The sequence below is a fragment of the Elaeis guineensis genome, chromosome 3, assembly GCF_000442705.2.
Source record: "Elaeis guineensis isolate ETL-2024a chromosome 3, EG11, whole genome shotgun sequence".
NCBI lineage: Eukaryota > Viridiplantae > Streptophyta > Magnoliopsida > Arecales > Arecaceae > Elaeis > Elaeis guineensis.
Window position 1 is genome coordinate 127,128,680 of NC_025995.2, and position 18,242 is coordinate 127,146,921.

At 36.1% G+C, this 18,242-nt stretch overlaps 1 protein-coding gene across 6 annotated transcripts; it reads right to left on the bottom strand.

Moving 5' to 3' along the window:
* Positions 1-6,333: 6,333 nt before the first annotated feature.
* LOC105040229 (GDP-fucose transporter 1) lies at positions 6,334-11,301 on the bottom strand. 6 transcript variants are annotated; one of them, XM_073254948.1, is made up of 4 exons: positions 11,012-11,301; positions 10,815-10,906; positions 9,454-10,556; positions 7,468-7,837 (listed from the first exon to the last, which is right to left on the bottom strand). In XM_073254948.1, exons 3-4 carry the CDS (start codon positions 10,484-10,486, stop codon positions 7,710-7,712), a joined length of 1,161 nt encoding a protein of 386 aa, XP_073111049.1. In that variant the 5' UTR covers positions 10,487-10,556; positions 10,815-10,906; positions 11,012-11,301; the 3' UTR covers positions 7,468-7,709. The 6 variants fall into 6 exon arrangements, with proteins under 6 accessions (XP_073111051.1, XP_073111052.1, XP_073111049.1 ...); XM_073254951.1 differs by lacking the exon at positions 7,468-7,837 and adding exons at positions 6,602-6,620; positions 9,093-9,150 and having other exon boundaries at positions 9,454-11,299; XM_073254947.1 differs by having other exon boundaries at positions 10,815-11,301.
* Between the last annotated feature and the right edge of the window lie 6,941 nt (positions 11,302-18,242).

Here is an 18,242-nt window from a genome sequence, read left to right on the forward strand (position 1 = left end):
TGGCTTCTCATGCCATCCTTCGCACAGAAAACCAAATGTGCCGAGAGTCACTGTCACCATCAAGGGGCAAGGCGAATCCGCCAAAAATCGTCCATTGTCTAACAATTATTGATTAGAACTGTCCTAACACATACATTTTGAATCATTATATTGCCATGAAGCTCCGGATCCACATAGTTGAGGTTGATGTTCTTCTGATCTACGATCCGAGGATCGATTGGAGCGCCTTTGTTACCGTTGGCTGAGATGGATCCATCTCTAGTTGCTGAGCGGTCCTCTGACTCCACCGAGAAGATTATTAGCATGATGCATTGGAGGCATTCTGAATCCTGATTCTCCTGGTTATCACCATTTTTCTTATTTTTTATATTTTTTTAAAGATAAAATTTTATTTTTAGCATCAACCTATTGTCGCAAAGTTCTGAATTGATGTAATTGAAATCGATCTCCTTCCGACCTAAGAGATTTGGAGACAAACTTGAGCGTTTTCACCTTGAAATAATTGAAAAAAAAAATTATATTTATCGGAGATTTTTTAGTAAGGAACTCTCCGATGTTTAAATTAGCTGGAGTTTGAAAACAGTAAAAATCAAAAGAAAAAAAGTGTGAGGGCTCTCTTTTTCTAAAAAATATTATATATTTGTTCGGACTGCTACTTGCAATCATCACATATAATGGATGGTAATATGATAATCTAAAATTCAAAAAAATATGCTTGTAACTTCACATCAATCATAATTTATTTTGATCGGTCTTCTATAATTTAATAGAGAAATTGAGGTAACTAACCGAATAATTTTGCAAAGACTGAAGGGCATCGGTTATGTATGTCATCTACAGGCATTATATGTGATAATCTAGCCCACGCGCATATAGTCAAAGGAAAATATCTCCATTGTACAAAAAAAAAAAAAAAAAAAAAAAACTGTCCCAAGATTTTTAGAGACACTATAGGGCTATTAATCAAGCAAGTCGATCATCAGTGAGACGTCGAGATGGAACCTCAGTCAAATTCGAGATCAATCGAATATATCCAAAAATCATTCATCTCGAGATCGATCTATGACTGAGCTCTAACTTGGTCTTCAAACGATGCCAGAGGATACATCCTCAAGTCTAATGACTCTAACTGTTCTTTAGCAAAATAACTTGAATACTAAATTCCTTGACTGCTTATGCAATTGGAATATAAAAATAGTAAGATACCTCTCCGTTCAAAGGGAGAGGTAGGCTAGGTAAGAGAATGGCTCACTTCCCTAACACATCCAATAAAATATCGCTATATTATTTGATGATTCAAAATTTCAAATTTTTTATTTAATTATAAAATTTGAATAAAAATAATATATATAATTAATAATAATTAGTTATTGGGATTGCCTATCTAATTTTTGCTTGATTTTTTTAATCTCAATGAATAATGTGATAATGTTTTATTAAATGGTCTAAAATCTACGTGGTAAAACAGTTCTCTGCAATTATTTTTCTCCATCACCACTAAATTTAGTTAAAGCAATCACTACTTGTCAAGAATCACTACAATATTAATGGAATATTAAACCATGATTATTGTAATAATCATGCTTATCACTATAATAAAAGATAGTTAAGAAATATTATTAGTTGCTTGAATTAATAATTATTTTTCATTGTTGAATGCAAACCCGATAAACATTGTGCATGCAATGCAAAGAGCAAATAATACATGTATACTTGAACACCTGCTATCAATATATAACAATATTCATCATTAGTTCTTTTTGGAGGATTAATATATGCTCACCAACATATTAACATATAACAACATTAATACATATTATATGTTCACCGATACATCTTTCATCATTCCATGCCTAAAACAACCATTCGCCACCGATGGTCATGTAGCAGGCGGCGGAAAATGGTAGAAAGAAGAGGTGAGGGAGGAAGCTGAAAAAAGGCATGAATTTGGATCTATTTTTTTTAAAAAAAATAATCTATTCAAGCAACTGGTACAACGGATGATCTGGTCATTCATTGATAGCTGCCCATTTTCAAATAAATGGCTAGGATGACATACTTGTATAGAAAGCTAGGTGTATAAGAGGTTATTTATACCTTAAATAAAATATATAAACTATTTTTCTGCATTACAAACTTGACTTATAAGAAGCTATTTTCTCTCATCAGAAAAATAAAAAAAAAAAATCCAGGAAGCATTAAATATAATAGTCTAAAATAATAGCTATTATCTTTTGTCGAAATGAAATAAAAGATTATTTGTCCATGCACTTTACCAAGTTATATATATAAGTACTAAGAAAAAATTTTTCATCAAAGAAGAATCATAACCATCTATCCATCATGTCGCACACATCACGTGCCAACACCTCGTATCATTTTTCTTTGATGCAGTAACATAAAATCTCATTTAAATTAAAATAGATAGATAGATAAATAAGTTAATAAAAGAACTTAATACATGATTCTTAATTTAACCAAACCTTAGCACTTGGTTCCTTGACCATTGCCATTTAATTGTTAGTTTTATGCACACTTAAAAGGATTTGCACACAATTCCATTCATATTATACACATTGATATTTGTTCTTACACACGGTTATGTTTTTCTAATATATAGTTATATTGTCTGTGCACATTTTATATATATATATATATATATATATATATATATATATATATATATATATATATATATATATATATATATATGTATGTATATAATTATTTTGTACTTGTGCCTGTATTGGAGAATAAGTGTGTGCAGCTGTAAAGATTAATTTTTTTAAAAATAAAATTGGCACGTGGAATAGATATTAAAATTTCAGTCAATAAAAATTAAAAATTTATGCGATCCATATTATTGAAGAAGGCACAATTCCTTCTCATCACCTGCACTAATCATCTCCTTTTTACCACATTCGTCCTCAACAAGCTGACCACCACCATGATGTCTTCTCTTTTGAAAAATTATTTGTTAGAATTATTTTATCACATATATTTCAAATTATCTAATAAAAAATTAATATATTAAAAAAATATTGAAATAACAAAAATTAATTAATTAATCATGATTAACTATGATTTTTTATAGAATAATTTGAATAAGATACACATGGTAAAATGATTCTAACAAATAATTTCTCCTTCTGCTCCGCCCGCAAATTCTCTTGTTTCCACCCCATCTCCAATCCACCCTGCCAAACCACCAGCTCACCTCCCTACCGGACCAATGCAAGACCATGAAAGAATTGAAGCAAATGCGATCCCACATGATCTCTCCTTCTGCTGCACCCACGACTCCAGCGAAATCCCCAACCCAGACACCGGCCCGCTCCAGCCGCCATTCCCCCCGAAGCTGCAGTATGAGTTGACACAGAGATGCTGGCACGAGGCTTCGAGGCCAATGGCAACGACTTCCTTTCTTGCTCGAGGCTCCGCCGTTGACGAAAGCCATGCACACGTGCGAGCTCAGGCTTGGTCTAGGCTCCAAAACACATGTTCGGAACGCATTAATCTAGATATACTGTAATTGGGCTACGTTCTCTGGCTATAATAGAAGCAAGCAATTTCAAGGAATCATGCAAACTTCTTCAGGAATGGTGAAGGAGAGTCTGACTCCCACTCCAGTGACCCATATTTCAGTGCGCAACATTAAAGGATTTGGAGTATGACCTCGAATCCATCTATGCATCGAGGAGAACCGTTGATTGATATGTATGCCTAACGTAGAGATAAGTGGACGAGGCATAGAGATTGTTTGAGGGAATGAAATTAAGTGCAAGATGTGATATCTTGGACAGCATTGGTTGCTGGATTTGCTAGTTCAGCAGAGATTGACCGAGCTAGAGTGCTTTTTTATCAGATGCTAGAAAGGCATTGGAACTTCGGTCAGCCTGACGACATAACCTACGAGTTTAAGGAATGGACGGAGGTGCGCAAGGTTAGACATGGTAATATTGGATGGGGGAAATGAGAGGATACCGGCCGGTTGTAGTCTGATAGCTAGAAATGACTGGAGAAATTCATGAAGTTGTTGCTAGATATAGGTCTCACCCAATGTCCAATGAAATTTACTCCTAATTGGAAGAGATGAGCAACGAGTTGAAATGTGCTGGCTATATGCTGGATACTTCACAGGTCTTTCCGGACGTAGAAGGGGAGAAAGAGGATGCTATTTAATTATTGGCATACTGAGAAGTTGGCAATAGCCTTTGGAGTCACTAGACAGATGTTATACAGTTGTGAAAAAATTGAGAATATGCCTTGATCGCCACAGTGCAAGAAAGATTTTGCCCCAAACATACAGAAGAGAAGTTACCATTGTTAAGATTTGACGTCTTAAGATTCGATCTATACTGAGTTCACAATGAGGTTCAAGATGATAAACGAAGTCTAACGAGCCCAAAAACAATCCAAACGAAATTCAAACGACGAAAATACGCACGAAGGTAGTTCGGAGCAGATAGCACGACGTACGAGACGACGGAGGCCGGCGGCGGCATGGCCTAGTGCACGGGTAGGCCCAGTGTAGGCCAGCCACGGGTGTGCGTGTGGCCCAGTAGGCACGTGGCCCAGCGCACAGGGGGGCAGGCCGCGAGCGAGCGGCCCAGTGAGGGCACGCATGGTGCGCGGCCCAGGCCCAGGTGACGCGTGCGGGCATAGCTTAGATGACCCTGGCATGGTCCACCAGGTGCTTGCACGGGCGAGCGAATAGCGGGCGAGGAGCGCTGATGTGGCGAGTGACTAGCGAGCCGGTGCACGATAGGTTCATGCAGGCGTAGTTCAGCCATAGTCCACCAGAGTTTTTACACGATCCAATGATTCAGATCGCATATGGCCTCGATTGGATGGCTGAAACTCAATCCAGATGTGATCATGTATGATCAGAGACTGTAGTGCGTGATCGGATGGCTCTAGTGCGAGTCGGTTACGATCGGACGGCCATGGATGGTTTTAGAGTTGATTGGGACTTTGTATTCCTACTGTAACAGTATTTTTGAGATTCTGAAGTCTATAGAGCTCCGATTAACGAGCTGTTTATTGTGTTGGATAGCTGGTGACGTCCTGGAGGTGCAAAAAGCTTCAAGAGAGGTTTCAGAGAGTTTTTGTGAGAATTTTGATACTTTTTTGTTGAAAGACTCTTGTATAAGGGTTGAGTGGTGAGTTCCTCTTGTATTGATTTTGTTTTATTCTTTCATAGTAAAGCTTGCACGTTCCGTGGAAGTAGGTTTGAGGCCGATCTTGTATTGATTTGTATTGTATTTTTTATTTTTATTTTTTTTTTCTGTTGTACCATGTAGTACCGGATCCTACACAATAATCGTGAGGGGTCAAACTCGCTTTCACCATTTCATGGGTGGATTGGGTTCTTGCAGTGATTAGCGGTGATCGATTTAGCATCATGAATGAACAAAGCAGTCCTAGGGTTTCCAAACGTGGTATCCTCCGGTGCAAATTAGCACATCAAACGTTCTTGTTCCATCAATCTGTATGGTCAGGTAAGTGGGTTTTACTACTTAGTTCAGGTCCAACACCAGGTCCCTCGATACAATTAGTCCAAACATGGAATCCTCTTCTTGTTCTTACTCTAGTTCTATGCTAAAGTTTCATACCATCGTCAAGCGCAACCTAGTTATTTGCATAAGCATAATAATAAATTGTGACTTGCTTCATGTCCCTTCTAATTCTACTTCCTTTTTGCATTTCTTTGGGACTTCTGTTCAATCTTTCCGCATTACGTATTTTAGCAATCTAGCTATACTTGCTCAAATCATCTAAACCCATTTAACTTTTAAGAGGTTAAACCATCCTCTAATTTCACTCATTTTTTGAATCCATATTCAGCCTCACCATAGATCATCTCAATGCCGTTGATTAGAATCATGCACGCTGATGATCCTCTTCATTTTAATTATGTCCTACCATATGTCCGGTAACTCTTGCACCATCGAGTGCAATGCTCATTATTACTGCATGTCATGCACTCCAAGATTCTGGGCGAATGTAGAGGACCAAATGAGCTTAATTATTAGTGTTCAAGACAAATATTTAATCTCACTAAAAATTTAAAGCCCCACATTCTTGGCCAACATAGAAGATAGAATGAGCTTTGGTCATTAGAGCTAGACAAATATTGCATCTCACTAAGAATTGCTGGTCCTATCATTGCAAATGCTTGCCTCAGCCACCACCTGATAAACAGAAATCTCCAGCAGAACAACAGGAGCAACGTACAGTTCATATCCAACACATGCTGCGAACTGTGCAGTAAGTTGGATCTTCAAAAACAAACTATAGAAACAAAAGGATTCTTGGAGGCAGATTGATATCTAAATTTTGCCCCAGAAAACATGGTCTGGTATAAGAAGAATAATTCCTAGCTGAATTACAGGGAGAACATGCAAACACCCAGAGAACAAAATAGTGACATCCTCATCCTTTACATCAATAAAATGAATGAATCAATTAGGGTGGAATATGCAAATAATAGTTTGGCAAAGTGAAAAGGTTAATATGTATTTCTTTTCTTCAGCAGATATCCTGGAGCTAATGCCGAGCCTTCTTGAAGCTTTTGGTGTGAAGGGCTGCAGTCCTCTGAATCCATGGCGGTGGATCAGCTGCACCAGAAAGATGGAGTATTTCATCAGCAAATCTGCAAGAACGCTGACCCTAAATCCAATGAATAGTCTCCACCACAGGGAGAAGACCAAAATAAGGATTGATATTGCTAGCAGTGATTACTTTGAAGCTCATCCTTTTTCTTTTACCAGCAAAAGTTTGGAACTCATCCATGAAGGTGTATGTTATAACAGTATCGATAAAACTTAATGCTGATATTAACGCTAGGTCCCCAAACTGAGTAGTTTTCTGCCTTCCTTATCTTAGAGATCTAAAAATCCCCACTCTAACACAATCACGGCAGCCAATGTGTCCAAACCTTCCCCCTTTGATTATCAACTCAATCATGCAAGCAACAAGCCTTTGAGGCCTTCCTCTGCTGGAGTGGGGAAAAAATATTGTCCCCACTGTAATTAATGAACTCCAAAAATTCCTTAAGTTTATCACCAATAACATAATGTATTAATACAGTCCAGGTCCTCATGGCAGTGTTTATGACTCTAATTTCATTAATAATGTATATTTATCTTTGAAGCTCCCAGCCTTTCCTCCAAATTTGATGTATAACCTTTGTGACATTATCCAATTACATTTGAGAACTAGATAGAGCAGATGGACCGGAAAGTACCACCAATGGCATGTCAAAGACACAGACAACGACCCATTTGCTCATAAAAAATATAAAAAAAAAGGTATTAATCTCAGAAAAGGATTCAAAGTAAAAAATTTAATTTTGTCCATACTCAATTTGAGTGTTCCCTTGTCTGACGGCATGAGCTCTTTGCGCTGCAACGAACTCCGAACACACTTCTTCAACAAAAACATAACCATCAAACCTACTTTCTAGTTCTAGCAGAAAATGCATCTTAATTGTTCATTTTGTCAAGAATAGGATTACACCAGTGCCCATCAGATAACGTTGTTCTAAATTTCTAATAGAGCATCATGAAACCTGTATTAACCTGGGGTAGATCCATAGATGAGACCCACAAGTTGGCTGCTTGTGTAGCTGGTCAATATATTAAAAGATGCTCATCAAAGCAGCTCTTCAATCTCTTACAAAGCTGGTGCTTTATTGACCCAAATAATTAACAAGTAGCATCTTCCCAAACTCCAGAGTTGTAATTATTTCTCCAGGTCATCATAGAACCCAAAGGCAAAGAAAGCCCTCCATTTCCCACATCAAAACTCTTATGCTGATATTTCGGATAGTCATCTACAAATAAGTCAGAAATGAAACTGGAAATATAGAAACACCTTAAAAAATTCAGAATGATAAAAGATACACCAACAAACATTTCTCCGAACTACCTTAACAAAGTTTACGGAATACTATAAGGGATCTAGTGGCAAAACATTGTGCACTAAATAAGACAGCTAACCCATCAGGCAGGGGGGTGCAGGACATGAATTTAGTAAAACAAGATGCATAATTCTCTATGTATTTCTAGAAATTGTTCAATTATAATTATTTGTTGAAAATTCATGAGGGCTTTTCCCAATGTCTCTAAAACAAAGGCCTGACTGATAACAAATCAGATTTCCTTGTTAAAAACACTAAAGGCAAGTTTTTCTTTGACTAAGGAATGCTCAATAGCCTGGTACATCTTCCTGAAGGAAAATGTCACATCCTGAACAAAACATATTCATCAAAGGATTGAGACAAGTACTCCTGTCAAACAGTCATCCACCAAAGTGAGGCAACTAAATGAACTTTCTTCAAATTTAAAATGCCTTGCCCCACCTTTATAGCTGTCTAAAATCCCAAAAGTTTAAGGAATTCGTTAGTTGTAATGTGGTTGTGTGCTTCTTCATTGCTAGATAACATTGTGACCTCAAGGTTGTAGACGTCATTGCAACCACCTTGGCTGCATAACTGGAAAAACAAGCTACTTGAGCAACAGCATTTACTTACCAACTACGCTATTTTTTTTTTATAATGAATGCATGCAAGAAACAACTCCAATATGACAATTGTGAAACAAATATTGTTGTTCCAATATAGCAGAATCATCCCATAAACAAATGGAAATTCTACATCTCATCCACATCTATCAACTTATTCCTAACATATATCCACTCAGACAGCTAAATGTAACAATATTTATGTCGTCCAAAAGGGCACTACAAAGCCCCAACTGATTTTGCAGATTCGATATGACTACTGACAAACCTACATTTTTCTAGTTGCCTACATTCTTTGGAGGTCACTAATTCCTGAAGCAATATCTTCATAGTCTCTGAAAGATTCATGATAAGATGGCAACATGCACTTATGTTTGAGTGTTTCCACCAACATATGTTGCTTATGATAACACAATGGCATCATGCAATGTGGCCAGGTAATTACAGACAAGTCTATGATTCGGTTGCAATGAAATATTTAAAGTTTCATCAGCACATGTATAATTTCCCAGATATTACTTGTGCCTATTTTTCCATTACTAGTCAAATGAGAGATGAATGGCAACCTTTTTCTACGGAAGGTACCCTGTTTGCACGAAACAACCTTCTGATGTGTCAAAGCATCTACAATATGAACAGATAGTGATGGTTAATATCATACTGTTTCGCACATATATGAAATAAAGCATGTCATATACACATATCAAGATTCATTTTCTTTTTAGGAAAAAGGATAATAGACTGTATTAAGAAATTGGAAAACCACAGAAGTTTCCGTAATAAAAGCAACACTAGCTTAGATTGTCCGATACAACAGCAATATCAAAAGTTTGTGCTCAATAACATATAACCTTTCTACATCATAAATTTGCCTCTCTGGCGGCAAGAATAAACATTTACTCGTAAGTCACACACTAGAATCCTTACCAGATACAACTAAGCGCTGGTTCTCATCCTCAGAACCACTGCCCTCCACCCCACTACTCGCCTGCCCAGAAGCAGAGGAGTCAGGTTGTGATGAAGGGCTTGCCCTGCTGGTAACTGATTGTTGATAAAGAACTCCCCCCACAAGCGTAAAAAGCAGGCAAATCAAACCAACTGGACTTGCATGTTTATCCCAGATCAACACATTAATAGCAACTGTGAGAAACTTATTCACAACACCAGTCACTGTAAATGCTGTAGCCGAGATCGCTTTCCTTGCCGCAAACCCAAAGAAACTGATAAGCAATCCAAAAACACAAGACAAAGACACTGCAACAGATGCAGTAAAATTGAACAAATTCCCAGAACTGGATCCAACATCTCTGAAAACATCAGCATACTCCCCTGTCAGAAACCAAAACACCGGAGCCATCATCAACGACAGGAGATTATTGTAGAGCACAAAACCCCAGGTGTTCAGCCCCAGGTTCATCACCATGTGCTTAATGTAAACCATCTCAGTCGTGATTGTCACCAGATAAGCAGCAGCCCAAGAGTACGCAGTGAGGGTGAATGCTGAATCCGTCATCACATACCCAACCGCACCCCCCAATATAATTACAAGAGATAAGAATGTGAGCTTTGAAGGGAATGGCTGCTTTCTAAAGAAAGTGTCAGCAATGGCGACCAGGAGGGGAGTCAGGGATCGAAACACAATGAAAGTATCCACATTGGCGTGGCGTAGGAGATTGGTGTTGGTGAATATGGCAAGGTAGAAGATGGTGGCCGCAGGCAAGAATTTCTTGGCAGTCTCAAAGGTGAAGGGATCATGGTAAAGAAGCCCCAATTTTCCAAGAATCCAAACACCAAGAACCGAGGTCACGTATTGCAATGCAGTTAAAAGGCCAGGGTAATTGAACTTTGTGATGGCAAACTTGTTAATGATGGACAGCAAGCTAGAACAGAGAGCATATCCTACGACAAGGCTACTGGTTGCATAGTACGGCTTCGAAGCTTCCAATCTGATGGTAGCCATGATCGTGGACTCCGCGATGGCAAGATTTAGAAATTGTTTGAATTTAAATCTTGAGTTTCCGTCCGCACACCTGCAATAAAAGCCGAAAAGAAAGAAACTCACAAACCCTAATAGACTAAATCCAGATCAACCCTACTGGTTCCACACAAGAAAAAGATTTGAAACCACGCCATTTTTCCTCCAAAATTCACTACAAAGTATAGAGGGATAACAAAAATCAAAAGTTGAAATCCAACTTTTGCCCATTGTAACATTCAAGTGCAGCGGATTCGAAAGACCAGGATCTCCTATCTCGGATTCAATATTTCAGACTGATGCAATCTCTAACCCCAACGAAACTGAGCAGATCCAGGAGAATTTCGCCGGCCAGATATTCTTCTCCCGATCCACTTGATTTGGCGGGAATGCGAGCTCGAACAGCTAGAAATCACCAAAATTTCTCGATTAATACAACACAACAAAGAGATTGCATATCTGGGGAAAAGAAATTGAAACCCATCACGGCTTCAGACTAAGAGAAAGCACATCAAGATCCGAGGTTCAAGCGCAAGAAATCCGAGCCGTTCTTGGTTCCGGGAGCTTCGAAAGTGGTCAATGCCTAGCTCCGAAAGCTTCTTAACCCTCGCTCCTCCACAAACCCTCGTAGGACCTTCACCGCAAAAGCCCGATCGGGCAGTTGGCGTGCCAAGATCCTCTGGTACGGCGGAGATATTATTACATGGATAATGGTTGTCCCTAATGTTGATTGTAAGGAGGAGTAGTGTGGCGAGTGACTATTGGACTGGTCCATTAAGACTTGGTCCATCTAAAAATAAAACGGTACGCGGCGGGTCAAATTTGATGTAGGTGGCCAAGAGGCTGGGTACCATTTATTGAACGTTGCATGATTGCTGGGACAGTGATGCATTTTCTTTGTATGTCATCAACGTCCAAATTGATGGCCGATCAAATCTCTCCAGCTCCAATCGGAGCTCACAAGCAGTGGAAAACTCGAGTGCTCCAACCCACCGACACAATTCAGGGAGCCACTCCGAACTCTATTGCATGTTTGCACCTTGCATGTCCGGTCATAGAGCCCCACCTTTCCACAATACAGTTACTAGGTGTGTGGTTCCCACATTCTGGAATCTGGACGGCTACTGATTGATATAAGATCATAATTGCATAATATTTGATTCGATTCAACTTGCAGCGGATCCGATCCTCCAAAAGTTGGCCAATGACACGTTTTCAGCGAGCTGTACCGTCGTTCCTCCTCCTCCGGAGACGTGTCCGGTGGACGTTGGAGACAAAAAATAGTAATTTACAAAACTATCCTCCCGATAACTCTTCCGGGTTATTTTCGTCGATTTGATGCTCCCAATGTCTCCTCGTACAAAGAGGCCCCTACGATCTTTTGTGTGGGTTCGCGTTCTTCCTCTCCGTCCATGCGTGTCGCCTCCAACAACGACGCTGCAAGTGAAAGACAACATCGACCCACGCGAAACGTATCCTCTATCTGCATCTCAGACTCTCTTTTTTCTCCTCATGGGCATCCTTTGCCCTTGCAATGAAGGAATTTGTTATTAAGGGTGTTTTTAATCAATATAGGTTGGCCATTATCCGGTTTTCAGTATATATGCTGTAAGATATATCTCATGTATGAAGGTTTTATAAATCAGTATCCATCCAGGGCCGGTCCTGATATTTTTTAGATCTCGGACTAAATAAAAAAAAATTATTAAAAATTAATATATTCTAAATATTAATTATTATTAAAAAAATAATCTACGTACATTTTGTAATGCAAAATTTTTTATAATTTTTTTTGTAATCAATATTTGACAATAATTCTTCTTCAATAGATAGCATAGCTAAACCATTTAATCTTTCTTGTAACATTGTTGGTTGTAAATATGATTTTAATAATTTTAATTTTGAAAAACTTCTTTCAGCAGAGGCAACAGTGACAGGTATGGTCAATAATATTCTATATGCAATTGATGTATTTGGATAACAATTCATTTCATTAATATAATTAAGTATATCAATTGCAGTATTGTTTTCTTTTGGCATAATTGCTTTTAGAACTTTTAATTCTGAAAATAAATCAATCCCATCAAGATCATAATGATTACCATTTGTTAAAATATTTTGAAGATTAAGATAAAAATTTTTCAAACTTTCTTCATCCAATGAAATTAATGTTTTGAAATCAAACAAAAATCTAAAATTATTTTCATATAATTGAAATTGTTCAAACCTATGTTTCAATGAAAAGATAGCTTGATCTACTAAATATAAAAAATAATTAACTCTAAATGATTCTTCTGGTGATTGTTCAATATCTACATTAATATTTTCATCAAATTATTTTTTTTTTTACTTGACATTTTATACGAAATATATGATCAATTCCCATCTCATTTGCAATTTTCTTAGCTGAAATCATGACAGAAGTAAAGCAAGTCTCTCTATATCTTTCAAAAAATGAAACTAATCCTTTTAATTGATCAATGGCAACATCTATACACATATCCTTAGATTATAAATTTTTACTAACTAAATTAATAGTAAATAGTATATCATACCAAATAATTATTCCTAATAAAAATTCAAAATTTTCAAGCTCATGTGTTGCTAAAGATTCAGTTTCACTCTTTATTTTTGAATCATCACAAATTTCAGCTAATTGATATAAAACTTCTCTTATTTGTGGAGTTTGAAATCTTATTGCTTTGACGCTCTCAATACGACTTTCCCAACGTGTTTGTGATAATGGCTTTAATGTTAAATTAGATACATTATCAAGTAAAATTTTTCATCTCTTTGTAGAACCACCAAATGCATTATATATACGTTGTATTACATCAAGAAAAATTTTAGCTTTACTACAAGATGAAGCCATATCACAAAGTGTTAAGTTAAGACTATGACAAGCACATGGTGTATAAAATGCTCTAGAATTTATTTTTAATAATCTTTTTTATACTCTGATTTTTTTCTTTCATATTAGATCCATTGTCGTATCCTTGTCCTCTTATATCATCAATGTTTAAATCAAGAGTTTCTATAATAGATTGTAATTCATTAAAAAGGCCTAAACCTGATGTATTATCTACTTTTAAAAATTCTAAAAAGTATTCTTCTATTGTTATTGATCTTTTTGAAATATTCACACATCGTATGATCAAAGACATTTGTTCTTGATGACTTGCATCTGGAGTACAATCAAGTATAATGAAATAATATTTTGCTTCTTTAATTTTTTTAATTATTAAATTTTTTATATTAGATGCTAATGCAATTACTAACTCATCTTGAATTTTATGACTAAGATAATGATATTGAATTTCATTATTTTGAATACGTCTAAGATGTTCTTGCATAATTGGATCAAAAACAGCAATCATTTCAATTAATCGTAAAAAATTACCATTACTATTTTGATAAATTTTTTCATTCGTTCCACGAAAAGCTAGAGAACTTTGAGCAAAAAATTTAACAGCAGCTATTATTCTTAATAGTACTTTTTTTCAATGTTCTTTCTCTTTATTAATTTACTCTTGAATATGTTTATTGATTGTTTGATTTTTTTTAAATCTATTCTGTAAATCAATCCAAGTGGTCATATTATGAATGTGATCATTACTAGTTTCATGAGCTTTAAGTCTTTCACTAAGGTGTTTTCAATCTCTAAAGCCATCACTTGCTAATTGACTTCTACTACTATTATCATTTGATTTAAATAGCTTACAACAAAAATAAAATAATTTGTCTAACTCTTTTGAATATACTAACCATTTTCGGTCATGTTGCTCTCTATTTAGTAAAGTTTGATCATAATGTGTTAAAGAAAAATATCTATTATATTGATCAAGAGGGAACTTTATATTAATATCTCTTTTAGGACTATTTTTAATTAATAAATATTTAGAATTTGTATCAAGACTATCCCATATCCTAGGATCATAAATGTCAAAAGTATTTGATTCACTTGATTTTTCATTCATTAAATTTTTATCACAACTAATGAGATCATCTGTGCTATTAGTATTATCATTATTAATAATATTATTATCATTATCTAATTCAGAAGTAATATTTATATTTTTATTGACAAATTCACTAGCAATATTATTTGAATTTTTAACTATATCACTTTTTTTACTTATAATAAATTTATCAAGACCTCCTTTTAATGATTGAGTCAATTGTTCTTGTTTTCTTTTTTTCTTAAGTTTTTCATGACCCGAAGGATATTTTCTAGGTATCATTTTGATAAATAAAATAATAAATATTAGCTAAAATTAGTAATCAATAAATTTAAAGTTTAAAACAATAGAACCTGATTTAAAGCTTTTTGATAGAACAATAGAACTTGCTTGAAGGCTTTGTTGATAGAACAAAATTTGAGCAAAAGCTACTGTAATTGTAATAAAAATTTAAATCTGAAAAATAAAATATGATAATTAATCAATTATTTTAAGAATAAGATATAGTAAAAACAATAAGAAAATGAAGTGAAACCACAAGCTATCTAAAAAAATAAGATGGATATAATTCGTTACTGGGTGGCCAAGGGTTTTGTAAAAGCAACACCAGGACGTACAGTTATGGAAGATCTAGCAGAGGATTACCTCAGAGAGTTAATTAGGAGGAACCTTCTGCTACGTTCCCTTGCTCTCTTTTAGATAGAGGATGAGAGCACTTTTCTTGGTGATGGAAAATCGCCAAAAATAAACCCCTTAGCCAAATTTCGTCGCTTGCCAAAGGTGAACATGGGGCAGATAGTGGAAGTTCCTGATGCAATAAAACAGCAGAAGCGCTTGAGGACACTTCTTATTTTCAACAGTCACAAGGCAAATATGTTCGAGAATGAAATTTTTGAAAGCTTGAGGCTTTTGCCAGTCATGAAACTGGCTGGCACGGGACTTGAGAGCCTTCCAGACTCTATAGGAGATCTCTTGCACCTGAGATATCTAAATCTTTACCGAAAGATATTGAGGGCTAAAAGACTGTTGCTGGGAGCCATTGGGGTGTCGGGATACGGGAGAGGGAGAAGACGTTTGGTTTATCCAGAAAAGTCATTGGGGTGCTGGGACTCGGGAGAGGGAGAAGGCGTTTGGTTTATCCAGACAAAAAAAAAAAAATAAGGACCTGGGGCAGTCGCCCGCTTTGACCCGCCCCAGGGCCGGCAGTGTATCCATCCATGGTCATTTGAATGATCATAACCAACTAATTCGCTTTACGAAAAGGCTTTGAGAGCTTTCGTATTAGTGTAGAATATGATGGGGAAGTTTTGATCTCGCTTACGATTCCAGTGGTAGGCATATAATTCATTTATATTTTTCTTTATCGCTAAATTATTTTTTTTCCTTTTTCTCTATATTTTAGTTTAGATTTTAAAATCAATTTTCAGCCAATCTGATTGATAAAAATTGCATTTGGGTGATTAATGAGTGCCCATGACCCAACCCACACTTAGCTTATACATTTGATCGTTACATATTTCAGTTTCGACGAATTAGTTTCAATCATTCTCCATTTCATAGTTGATAGTTATAAATATATAACAAGCATTTTGTTCAAAAATTATTGGATATAAAACTTTGATAGAAATATGATAGGGTACTCGAGTTGATAATTATCATAGTTGTCCACCTTGGATAAAAATATGTTTCTGCAGTTGGCTTGAGAACATGTGCAATAAGCACAATAGTGAACCATGAAATTGAACTGATAATGTCTTGGAGTTATTTAAAGATGCATGATCCTATATGATTGCTCATGTCAAAGCATGATTAGATAGTTATTTTTGCATGAATGATCACAATAGTCTTCTACTTGAAAGATCTATCACGGTCTCATATTATATATCACATTTTATTTGAAAAGAAGTTACTTGGGTCTCATTAAAAACTTTTATGACATGAAATATCTTGAGGTTTGTTTTTTTTTGGTAGAATGAAGCCTAACGGCTTCATAACTAGTAATAATTCATCTTGCAGGCCTTGTATCCAGTGCTGCAAAATCGCAAATAAGCAGCATCGAGTTCAAAAGAAGGAAGAAATATTATATAAAAACTAAACAAAAAACTAAGAAGATCATCCTTTATACACCACTAAGACCATATGGAATACAGAGTAATATAGTAAGTATATTCACGGATATCATATAGTCAGAGACAGATAGATGATAGTGGGCTGAAACCAGATAGTGAGCTGGAGAATTGATAGAAGCCAATAACAATCTGGAATAGTGATGGATGGATGAAAACCTTTGATTAGAAATGCAGAACATGGCCTATATATAGATGGGAGAATGTATGGATTGTATGGATCAGCCGGACGCATTCACCATTTGTTGCGGCTAATCTCCTGTTGCATCTGTCATCGGAGAAGAGCACCTGCAAAAGAAGTCCTTACTGATCGAAATTATGTTCGATGAAAATCCTCCGATGCTTAAATCAGTAGAGAATGATGAACAGCAGATAAGAATTTTTAATAGCAGAATCTCAGTCCAGAAATATCGTACCAATGCTATTCATTTATCTCTTTTTTATAGATGATTTAGATGTAACCGTCGAGCATGTGGTCTTATTTTTTACCACTTATAATAGTTAGATATGTAAGTTCCGCATATTCCAATCTTATGTGATGAAAGATAAGCTGACTATATGTCGATCGTTGTGAAGATCCGAATGAGCATTGAAGGGTCTCCGTCGGATATAATTTTGGCCAGTGAGAATTTCTTTTGTATGTGCTCTTCTCCGACGACGGACACAACAGGAGATTGGCTACAACACCATCATTCTTAATCTATTGATCCTGCTATAGCACCATATAAAATTCTATGAGCATATTTGTAGAAATATAGATAGTTTTCTCATTCAGCATCCCCATACAAAAGAGACTTGTTGACAATCCATAAAGGAGCTATACACAAAAATATAATTTTTTGTATATTTTTTATCTTCTTAATTTAATATAAGAGCTTAGACTAATAAGAAAAAAATTAAGGCCAAGCTTTATGAAAACTTGGTGGTTGAAGGTGGACAAATTTTTTTTTTTTTTTTAAGATTTATTAAAAAAAGTCAAAGGAGAACAGCTATACGTAGGCCATACTCAAATATGTTTTTCAAATAAAACACATGAATTGCACGTTCTTGTTACTAATATGTATAGCTCGATAATACTTTTATACCATCGATGTATCTTTTTTTTACTTTTTAAAGGAACATAAGATTATTATCAATTATGAAATTTTTATACATGATCAAACGATGTGATGCATTTAAAGAGATACGTGGATGGCTGCAGCTGTGCATGATATATCAAACTTATGAAAAAAATTATGTTTGTATTTTTTTCTTCCCAATTATTTAAGAATTTTTAAAAATATAGAAAATAAGTGGATTATCCAAAAAGTTATCTGAATATATATTATATTAATCAATATTGTTGCGGCCAATCCTCTCGTCGCCTGGTCGCCGGGAACGAGCACCTGCAAGAGAAATCCACACTAACCGAAGATGCCTCCGGCGGGGACTCTCAACGGTCAAGTCAGAGAGGAGACTAGGCAACAGTAGAAAAGAATCAGGAGCCCAGCGGGGGAGAGAGAGAGAGAGAGTGTCCAGGGGCTTCGAAAGAACCTTCCAACACTGTTGCCCTCCCCGTCTTTATAGTAGAGCACGGCGTGGTCCCGCCATTAATGGCACAGACAACCGGGGGAGTTGTCAAATCGCCGGAGGTTGTCAGAGTCACCGCGGTCTGAC